Genomic DNA, 11,221 nt, shown 5'->3' with positions numbered 1-11,221 from the left:
TGAGATACAACAATGAAAGAATTGCCAAGCTTGAATGGCGAAATAATTCTATCTGAATGGTCCTGATTCTGATTTACGAATACTTCCAAAAAGCACTTTTACCCCACTATCAAACGTAGTTCTTTTGTCCTGCGCTGTAAGAACTGGCTCACAATTGGCTCAAGTGGCCCAAGGATACGAACCCTTCGTCCAATAAATTGTTTTAAATATATCTGATGATTCAAACGATCACACGGTACTTATCATTTAAACTTCCTTAGAAATATTGTGCGTAGCACCTTTTTTATTGCTCACTGTCTTAGCGAAATCCAAAGCTCAGGTAGTGCTGTTCTTTCCCTGAGGCCAACTACAGTTTTTTTCTTTTCTGACTAAGGACTTTTCATTTTTGAAACTAGGTTTAACTTAATTATAGGGAGTCGGAATTATCTTTAGAAATTAGGAACTTTATTTTGGTATTTTAAATACATCGCGTTTTACTCACGGTACATGTTCCCCAAAGCAATCACTGGGCTCATCGAATATGAGCCTGTGTCTGAGAGAATCGTACGGGCAAGAATTAAAGGTCGCACGAACAATCTGACTATCCTTAGCGTTTACGCCCCAATAAGAGATGCCACTGAACAGCAAAAAGATCAGTTTTTCAGTGACCTGCAGAGAGTCATTGATAAGACTCTTCGGAAAGATATCCTCCTAATTGGAGGCGACTTCAATGCCAGAATCGGCAGAAGGCTGAATAACTTGGAACAGGCGATCGGCAAGCACGGCCTCGGAGACTGCTGCACAATGGAAACAAGCCTCTACTGTTCGCAATGCAGAACAATCTCGCTGTGGCTAACACCTGGTTTAGGCATAAGTCATGTCATGCGTATGCATGGAAATTTCGTAATGGAAGAGTAAAGGCCCAAATAGATTATCTCCTTGTATCCCGATGATGGAAATCCATGGTGTTGGACTCGAGAGTGCACAGAGGTGCTGACACGGAATCACAAAATGGATCTGACCACTTCTTGCTGAAGACAAGGCTAAAGTACACACTTAGCTCAAGGAAGACTACTATGCCGAACCAGAAAATAGACGTGTTGAAGGTGAAAGTTGATGAGTACCGAGTAGTGCTTGTCCTTGAACTCTCAAACTGATTCGTTATCCTTCAAGATGACACCGAGGAGGCAAGCCCGACTGATCAGTGCCCCAACTGCCCCAAGGTAAAGATTTAGAAGAAATGGAGCAAACTCAAGGACCACATCAATGAAGCTGCCTCAAACATACCTGGGTTTGTCAAGCGTGAAACCAAGAAATGGATCTCAGAAAAGACACTCAAACTCTGCCAAGAAAAAAGAAATGACCAACAAGAAATCCCCCACATACAAAGTGCTATGACAAGAATGTCACAAATCCGGAACAGCTGACAAAAAAGCCTACTGGTCTAATGTTCCCAGTGATATGGAAAGAGCGCCATAACGGAACGATACACGAAAACTCTATCAGATACTTGGAGAATGTACTGGGAAGAAAAAGCAAACTACCATCCTCTCGCTTAAGCTGAAGGATGGGAAAATACTCACAAGCAGCGAGGAGCGTATCGAAAGATGGCGTGCTCACTTCCAAGAGCAATCGAGACCAGAAGACAATAGTAATCGAAAGCAACCACTTACTGCACCGCAGAACTCCCCACACAATCAGGCTTATGAAATGTATGTACGGACCCACCCTCCAGGGATGAAGTAATTAAGGCGATCCAAGTTTTGAAAAACCATAAAAGCCCAGGAATAGCTCGTATTCTGGCCGAGCTACTGAAAGCTCTCCCTGAGGTGGTGATGGATAAACTTCATAGCGTGATAACTAAAGGCTGAGACAATGAATACATCCCAGATGACTGGAAGACCTCAATAATTGTCCCTATCTGCAAAAAAGGAGACCTAATGGACAGCAAAAACTACCAAGGTATTTCCCCTATCCCCATTGCTGCCAAGTTGTTCGCAGTGATACCTTTAAATAGATTCAGAGACACCCGAAACAGACGAACGGGACTCAACCAAGCAGGATTCAGGCCGGGCATGGGTTGCTGTGACCAGATTTTTAGCCTGTGACAACTCCTTGAACACCGGTTTAAACACCAGCAGGAACAATCCAAATCTTCATAGACTTCATTACCGCGCTTGATTCGCTCCATCGTGATGCAATATGGGAAGCAATGAGAAAGGACGGTGTGCCTGAGAAGATCATCAATCTGCTCAAGGTATACTATGCTGGAACAAAGGCCCGGGTAAGAGTCGATGGCCATCTTTCAGATCTAGTCCTGATCGAGGAAGGTGTACGTCAAGGCTGTGTCCTTTCACCATCTTTGTTCAACTTCGTTATCGATTGGATCCTCAGGGTCCTGGACAAGTATAAAGGCGTTGCAGTGAGCCCGTCCTCCTCCGTCACAGATCTTGACTATGCTGACGATGTGGACATGCTTGCTGAATCCGTTGCAGAAGCCCAGGCTATGGTAAATGACATGGCAGTCAAGGAACTCTCGACTGGTCTCCAAATAAGCATACCAACAACAAGAACCATGCGAACAGATGGGATGGATGAAACCCCCTGTTGCCCTAAATGGTAATCATATAGAGGACGTCCAGTCGTTCAAATACCTCGGATTGATGGTAAACCTTGCCGGCAGATCTTCAGAAGAAATCCAGAGCCGCATATCGTCAGACTGGAGTGTCTTCCTTCAACTACGGAAGCAAGGAAGAAGAGCGAAATATTGCCAAGCACAAAGCTCTGAGTGTATGAAGCTATGGTTTTCTGTCCTCCTCTATGGGTGTGAAACATGGTCACTTAAAGTAGCCGAAGCGTTGAGCTTGAATATATTCAACCACAAATGCCTGCGCTATGTCCTGGGTATCCGCCTCTCAGATGGAATCTCAAATGAAGAAGTAAGGAGAAGATGTGGGGATCGCCCAGTTGTTTCTGACATTGTTAAGCACGGGAGACTGAGATGGTTCGGCCATACAATGCGCAGACCGGATGACCATTTAAGCAAAATATGTCTCAAAAGTCTACCACTACCGGCATGGAAGAAGAGGGCAGGAGGCTTAAAGAAGACGTGGCTAGCAATAGTTAAGTCTGATCTCGAGCCAATTGGAGGATTCCGAAAATACGGCCGTCGCTGAGATCGCCAGTGGCTTGAAATGGTGGAGCCTGCCACTCTCGAGCGAAACCTATGGAAGGAGTAATGTCGTCATCTGCTGGGCACCACGATGAGTCTGGATAAGGCTTGAACGTGGAACAAGTACAAGTAAGCACAAAGTTGTTATTATACTGCTGTCATAGTAAGAAAGGAGTTTCGCAGAAAAGCTGTGTTGTGGCTCCTATTTTATTTATAGCTGCTAGCGAATATTTCTGTTTTATATTCTATATTTTCAGCTGCGATTTTTTGTCTAACACTTGTCACCAGTTTCTACCGAGTATAACTCAAGCGAATTTATTTCAATCGGCCTTGTCTTCTCACTATTTTAGTTCTCGGAAACGTCATTTTTTCTCCGGGCTAATTCTAAATGTTCAGAAAACGACAAGATAGAGAAGTTGTCAAATAATTTTAACCCCTTGACCAACCAGTTGACTGAGTGGTTAAGGAGATTGACGTATTTTGTTGAACTTTAAAACCATGTAGGTCAAAATAGACATTTGGTTGATACAGCCTTTTGGATCTTGTCGCACCAAAAGATCCATAATCGCTACCAAATATCAACGACTCGCATCTTTTTCGCATAACTTATGAAAATGCCGAAATGCAAATGAATCTCTATGATTGGTTCTTTACTTTTCGAATAAGATAGATAGCGGTATTGATAATCGATATAAAATTTCGCTCTGTTGACATTCTAATGACGATTTTTTTATGCCAGATCTTCAAATTGAACTAGTACTAAACTTAATTTATTGATAGCGGAAATACTTGCAGAACTTATGCAGGTATCAGATCGCGAGGTAGCGGAGCAAAGAAGGACGAATTTCACAGATTTTTTGGCACTTTTTTCACAGGCTTTGAAAATTCCTTGTGGCAACCTTGTATATTGGCTAGTTTTCTAGAGGGACACTAAAAGTGTCCATTTTCGGCTGATTTGGAGACTTTTGTCCTTAAAAGTTCTGGTAACCCTGCAATGAAGTCAGTACCTTTGTGGAATAAAGAAAAAAAGGTAAAAGTTTAGACAAGATACCAGGGCAAATGCCAAGTATATTTTTTCTTCAACAACATCTTTAGACAAGCACAAGGTACTTTTTGCTATCTTGGAAATTAGTTAGTTCTATGGGTATTTTTTTACTTTAGCTACCTTTGTTTATCTTGGAAAGGGGTTAGGTTTGGAAAATTAAACTTACAGGGATGGATCTACAGGCTGAAGTATGTCCCAGGTAGGTATTTTGAAGTACCTACGTCCACTCCTTCTCCCTCTAGAGGGTCCTGACCTTTGAAGACTTTTAAAAACTGTGTGTTAAAAAAGTGAAACCTTGCAAGATAGATCTTCTGCTTGAATGAAGTAGGCGTAGCCTACAACACAATTGGGTAAAGTTCTACAAAATCATATTATTGAGTTAGGAATAAAGTGAATACACCCTTCAATGCCTTTTTTATGCTGATTACGAATATAATAGGCTAAGCATTTCTATTGGAAATGAATTTCAGCCCCCCCTCCCCCCCTATATAGGTTATACCTAACCTAACCCTGAATTGGCCTATATAGGTGGGGAGGGGGGCTGAAATTCATTTTCAATAGAAATGCTTATTATATTTGTAATCAGCATAAAAAAGGCATCAAATGGTGTATCCACTTTAGTCCTAACTCAATAATATGATTTTGTAGAACTTTACCCACAATTGTTTTCAGCTTCATAATTTTGGTCAATCCCAATTTATAAGGGGTAAATATCTACCAAATCATAATATTGACTTATGCTTAAAGTGAATATACCACTCAATGCCTTTTTGGTAAAGTTCTACTAAATCATATTATTGAGTTAGGACAAAAGTGAATAAAACATTTGATGCCTTTTTTTATGCTGATTACAAATATAATAATCATTTCTATCGGAAATGAATTTCAGCCCTCCCCCCCCCCTATATATGCCAATTCAGGGGTAGGTTAGGTATATATATGGGGGGGGGGGATGAAATTCATTTCCAATAGAAATGATTATTATATTCACAATCTGCATAAAAAAAGGCATCGAATGGTGTATTCACTTTATTAGTAAGTCAATAATATGATTTGGTAGAACTTTACCGCTTTTTTTATGCTGATTACAAATATAATAATCTTTTCTATCAGAAATGAATTTCAGCCCCCCCCTATATATGCCAATTCAGGGTATATATTTCTACATTAGGGGGGGGGGGCAAATTTAATTCTGATGTAAATGGGAGGTAAGTTTAAACTTTACCCCCCCCCATGGGCGCCCATAAGCTGAATTCCAGGGGGGGGCAAACTTCGTCTAATTGCTACTTTTAATGCTATATAATAAAATCTCAGAACAAAAATATAAAAATAAGGCAGCATCATTCAGCCAGGGGGGGGGGGGCAAGAGCCCCCCTGCCCCCCCCCCTCCATATGGACCCCCATTCCCCCCCCCCCCCTAATGTAGAAATATATACCTTGAATTAGCATATACAGGGGGGGGGGCTGAAATTCATTTCCGATAGAAAGTATTGATATATTTGTAATCAGCATAAAAAAAAGCCATCAAATGGTATATTCACTTTATGCATAAGTCAGTAATATGATTTGGTATATATTTACCTTTATAAGGTTTTAAAGATATGAATATGTATCTTCTAAGTAGGCCTGTGGCTTCCAATTTTACTCAAATAACAGGAATTGCATTTTCAGAACTAATTGAGGTAAAATGTTGTTTGGTCAAAATTTCAATAGGTATACCTGGCATGTTGGCAAATTTCAGGACTCTCTAGAGGGAGAAAGAGTGGAGGTAGGTAGGGTTAAAAACCAGCATCCAATTGAGTAAAATTATGTAAAACTAAAACCCTCACACCTTGTTACCAAAGAGGAATTGAGAAGAATTGTATGTATCAGAGAAAAGCTAATAATCTAAGCTATATATTAATATAGTTTTTATTAAAATTATTTAAGATCAAACACTTGAAATTATTACAAGGTATGTTTTTTGAGTTAGCACTATTTTGCAACTCTGCTGCCACAGCACTACAGTGTGCATTCTGTACATGCACACTGGTTACCTACATCTCTGCATCTTGGCTGCACTAGAGGGTTGATAAGTCCAAAATGAGAAATAATCTTGTGATTTCTGTATCACCTTGGCAAATATAGCAGGAATTTACAGTACCGTAAAACCACCATACAAGGGACACTTTTTTTTGTGTTTTTTGTTAATTTTTCATCAACTATTCATTGTAGAATAATGAAACTTATGCCATTGGATACATCTGAATGAGAGGAAAACTAGAGCAGAATCTGCGATTTCTTTTATCATATCAATTTTTTTTATTTTTTTTAAGAGGTGTCCCTTGATTGGGCCCAGTTTCCAATCTAGGGACAGTAACTTGAATCACATTGTTAGACCTTGTTTTTGCTGTTCAAATTATCAAGGGACACTCAATATGTTAAAAAAAAAAGGTTTATTTTTATTTACAGGAGCAATATATGACACTTTTGCTTATAGACTAAACTTTTAGACCACAAGGTTCTTCCAAAACATCTTCAAGTTTCTTTCAAAACAACTTAAAAAAAAATAAGTTAAATGTGGTGAATCACATAAATTATTTTATGCACTTTAAATCACATAAATTATCTTTGGCACTGAGCTAGATAATTGGCATACTTCCAATGTCCTGGAACTTCAGAGCTCCTCTATGAGTCAATGCTGGGGGCTGGAGAAATTTTATAATGTCAGACTTTCTGAACATGGCGTTGTCCTCCTCGGCTGGGAATGCAAAGTAAGGTTAGGTGGTCTTCCTTACAAATTCGGCCGTGATTTTCCCATGCTCCACTTCACTTACTCTCCCAATGTAAAGCTTCTGGCTTTTGTTCTTCCGAGTGTCACTGGGGTCCTGGAAGCTCAATTTAAGCTAGGATCCAACAGTCAATTTGGCCTCTTTTTCTGGTTTTTCTCTGTCAACTTCTGGTTCTGTGCCAAAGTCAGGAGAACTTGGGCCTTGCAAGTTTTAATCCTCAAGATCAGCACTGGTGCTGCAGTCTTTGTTAAAATAGGTTACTAGGTCGTCATCATTTTCTTTGCTTGAATTGCTTGTCTTTATGACTTTGTTTCTGATTTGCGCCAAGCTTGTTTGGCTGATTTTCTGACCATACACACCAGTTTTCTTTTTTGTAGGATTAGCCATTTTCTTCTCTTTGGCAGAACGTGACTGTGTGTTAGGTGGGAGATCGACTGGTGTTTCTACTGGCATTGAGCACTCTGTATCTGATTCTTCAGATGTCTGTTCTCTAGGTATGCCAGTATCCCTTCCTCTGACACTCTGGCTGGCAGACACCATTAGCCTTTTTTTTCTGCCACAGCGTGCTTTGTTATTGTTTCCATCTGCCAAACCCAAGGACTCCTCAGGACCAAACCTGATTTCTCTGAGATAAGAAACAAGACTGTCTTGAAGTTCACTGCAGTTTTCGTCTGTTGGGTCACCTAGTGGCAGACGAGCAAGCACTATTTCTGGCTTAAACGGATAGATCCCGCACTTTTCAAAACCAGCTCTGAGGTTTACAGGAGCATTTGCTTCAATTGACCTGAGAAGAGTGTTCAACAGTTTTGTAAACTGAGTTTTTTTCAACGGCACTTAAATTTCTTCCTGGTCCCATCTTCCACTTGTCTAGAATTTCTCCCCACTTCAGTTTTAAAGGACCAAAAAATGCAACATCAAGTGGCTGTAGAAGATGAGTTGCGTTTGGTGCAAGGAACTTGAAAAGAATGTTGTTTTCCTCACATAATCTGACTACTTCTGGGGACAGGTGGGATGAGAGATTGTCACCAATAAGTACTTTTTTCCTGATAGCCGACGACAGTAGGGCAAAATAATCTTTTTGAAGTAATCTTCAAAAGTGACGCCATCAAACCAACCAGACTTTGTTCTGTTGTACCTTGCACCGGTTGGGCTGCTGATGGTCCAGGCATCATACAAATGGATTGCCCTGTAGCATACATAGGGAGGCAGCACTATACCACTTGCTGTATCTGTCATCATTAGCAAAACACTTGCTTTTGAGGAGTTCATAATCTTTTCTGGATGCTTTGTGCTGCGTTTCACAATCACTTTTTTCTTCCCTGGCTCATCAGTCAGATTTGTCTCATCATAGTTTATGATATTTTGAGGAGGAATTCCTTCTGTGTCTTTTGTATATTCCTGGAAAAAATCCCTAACCAAAGCATGATTCACTTTTGCTATAGGTCTTTTTATGTTTGAGGCCATTCTCTCTGACAGTTTGCCACTGTTTCTTTATAGAAATTTTTTCGCCCACCGCAGGCCAGGAATATTGTCCTTGAATCTGCCAGATGATCTTCCTTGGCGATCTAGGTGATACTTCACAAAACACCTCAAGTCAAAAGCTGTCATGGGATAGTCCATCTGTCCACAAGTCACCAAGCTTTTCACAAGATCTTCCTCTTGAAACTCGTCAATCTCGGGAGGTCTTCCCATCTTTAAGATTTTATGACCCTTTTTTCTTGCACTATGATGTCTATAGAGGACACTTTTTGGGATGTCAAATTTATCACCAGCTTCCCTATAAGAAATTCCGTCGTCAACAGCAGCTAGAGCACGTTCTAGGGCATCCTTGTCCACCTGCTTTCTTCTTACGCTCATGTCCCTTGATTGAGCACTTGACAACCTGAAAAAGACAGATTTTAGTAAAAAATAAATAAAAAATTGGAAACTTAACTTTTTCCTTTGAGAATTGGTGATAGTCATCCTTGAAAATGTAGCTTTTCATCTAACCAGCTCTGAGCTCCGATTGACTAGTCCATTTGTAGCACCAGACAACACTTCCAGGCTTAAAAAATAAATCAAAATTACCCACTCTTGCTTTTTACTTTTTTTTTAAACAAAAAAAATCACTAAATTAAACAAAATATGGCACAATTCTATGTAAAATGAATAGGCTTACTGACAGTAATTTTAGTTTGGCAGTATCCTTAAAACTTCTCCACATATTTTGGCCTAAGCAACTTTCCTGGGAAAATGTCCCTAGATTGGGCTGCGTCCCTTGTTAGGTGGTTTTACGGTATTTAAAATAGCAACTCCTTAGCTGAATACAATCTTTTCTTGCGCATTAGAGGCTGCAAACTGGAAAGAAAAAGAATTACATGAGAACAAAACTATTGTAAAGTTCACATAAACCTTGGCAGCTGCACCTCCCTCTATTAGGCAAAAGGTTACCATATGAGAATCAAATACACTGCAGAGCACTAGAAACCAATCATCCTAATTAAACTTCTTAATTCTATTGATGTGTTGTGGGAAGTGTGGGTACTTGAGTCACCTTTCCCCAGCAGTTTAAGACCTATAGGCTGGCTGATACCAATATGGCTAATCATGCTCACCCCCATTCTTTTCTGCACTCTCCAGAACAAATGATGAATAACCTCCTTCTTTTGAATGACTTCATTATGTATTCTTAAACACTAATCAATCAGACTCTTCTTTAAAATGTCAATAGATGCCTTGAAAATATTTCTATCCACGTGCCAAGGCAGGTTAGAATTCAGGATTGCAGTGTAGGTGTTTGGAATATTAGCCATATAGCAGAGGCGTTTAGGGGAAATAGTTTCCACACTCAGTGGCTGACAATCAAATAAGATGCTTGAAGGTTTCATCAGTTGAGAAGCAGACAAGTCATAGAGGGGAGTGATGTAACTTCTGATTAAATAACAAACTATTGAGAAGAAGGTCACCTGATTTCAGACAATGATATTGCACTGTGTGTAATCTAATATGAAAAGGAGATAAAGTCAACTTGCTGTGATTAACATTACATTGTTGCCTAATAATATCATGTTATAGGCAACAATATAATTTTCAGTCACTTTCTGGCATTTGACCTGTTAACACCTATGCAGGGTTAAATTTTTGAAACCTGTTTTTGGAAGTTATTTTAATCCAAATTTCTGTCATTGACCAGTTTCGAGCTATATTAACTGGATTTATTATTTCACTATTATGTCAATGCCCATGAAATTCACATGCCCTGAGTGCAGACTTCATGCCGCCAGTGGAACAGTGCAGTGCAGTTGGTGTCAACAGTGGTTTCATCCAAAATTTGCAGGCATTTCTATTGAGGAGAGAAAACAATGTGGTGAGTGGTTATGTTTTAACTGCCAGTCCCCCCGTTATTTGAATGAGGACCCTGAACGACCTTTAACACCACTTTCTCTACCACCTGGCTCTAAACCACTCTCTACAGCCAAGTCTGCCACAAAACCTACAACTCCAAAATCAGTTTAAAAAAATCAAGCTTCCCAAGTTCCCCCTTGTGTTGACTGTGTTAAACATTTCAAACTGCTGGCTGATCTCCGAGCTAAATACAATTCCCAGTTAGAGAAGAATTCAGAGCATGAAGTAGCCATAGAAGATTCGAAAAAACAAGTTGACATTTTTCTCAATGACCAAAAAATTGGTAACAATATACTCCATGAACGCGATCTTGAAATCAAAAAATTAAGTGAAAATATCAACTACCATAATTCCCACTGCCTCCTTATGGAAGATGAACTCTACAATCTAGAAAACAATCAAGTGACCCTTAAATCAAAAATCACCAAATTACAAGAGGACTTAAAAAACAACGAAGCAATTATTACTACACTAGGGGATCAATTATCAGAGTTCAGCAAATCCAGCATTAATTGCAAAGTATCCATGAGAGCATACAAATACTTATGTGTAGTATGACGACTGATGATACCCTTGAGTTCGTGAATAGTCCAGTGACTTCCGGTTTTTCACGTAAATTATCAGGTGATAATGAACTAAACAAAAGGATTAACAAAGTTATGGAGAAGTCATTACCAGACGATGACATTTTTATTATTTTTGAAAAAATTACGAAAGTGATGGATAAAAGTGAAATACATATAAAAATAAGCAGAAAGGAAAATGTGATCTGCAAGCATTTTGATAGTGGTTTCTGCAAGTTTTGCAAACAATGCAAGTTTCTACATATTTGTTGTCATTTTATTTTGGGAGTTTGTGTGTCTGATAAGT

At 39.5% G+C, this 11,221-nt stretch overlaps 1 protein-coding gene and 1 long non-coding RNA gene across 3 annotated transcripts in view; both read left to right on the top strand.

Annotated features, from left to right (window-relative positions):
• The first annotated feature begins 2,771 nt into the window (after positions 1-2,771).
• LOC148952924 (uncharacterized) lies at positions 2,772-3,155 on the top strand. The gene has a single exon (XM_089087828.1). It carries the CDS (start codon positions 2,772-2,774, stop codon positions 3,153-3,155), a length of 384 nt encoding a protein of 127 aa, XP_088943954.1.
• A 1,019-nt stretch (positions 3,156-4,174) lies between these two features.
• The window catches only part of LOC148952922 (uncharacterized), a 73,579-nt gene continuing 66,532 nt past the window's right edge, over positions 4,175-11,221 (top strand). For both annotated transcript variants that reach the window (XR_016141684.1, XR_016141685.1), the window contains exon 1: positions 4,175-4,257. This is a non-coding gene — a long non-coding RNA (uncharacterized LOC148952922). The remainder of the gene's footprint in view (positions 4,258-11,221) is intronic.

Source organism: Artemia sp. Qi Xiang Cuo, chromosome 4, assembly GCF_049724085.1.
Source record: "Artemia sp. Qi Xiang Cuo chromosome 4, ASM4972408v1, whole genome shotgun sequence".
Taxonomy (NCBI): domain Eukaryota; kingdom Metazoa; phylum Arthropoda; class Branchiopoda; order Anostraca; family Artemiidae; genus Artemia; species Artemia sp. Qi Xiang Cuo.
This window is presented reverse-complemented; position numbering and strand designations above follow the sequence as displayed.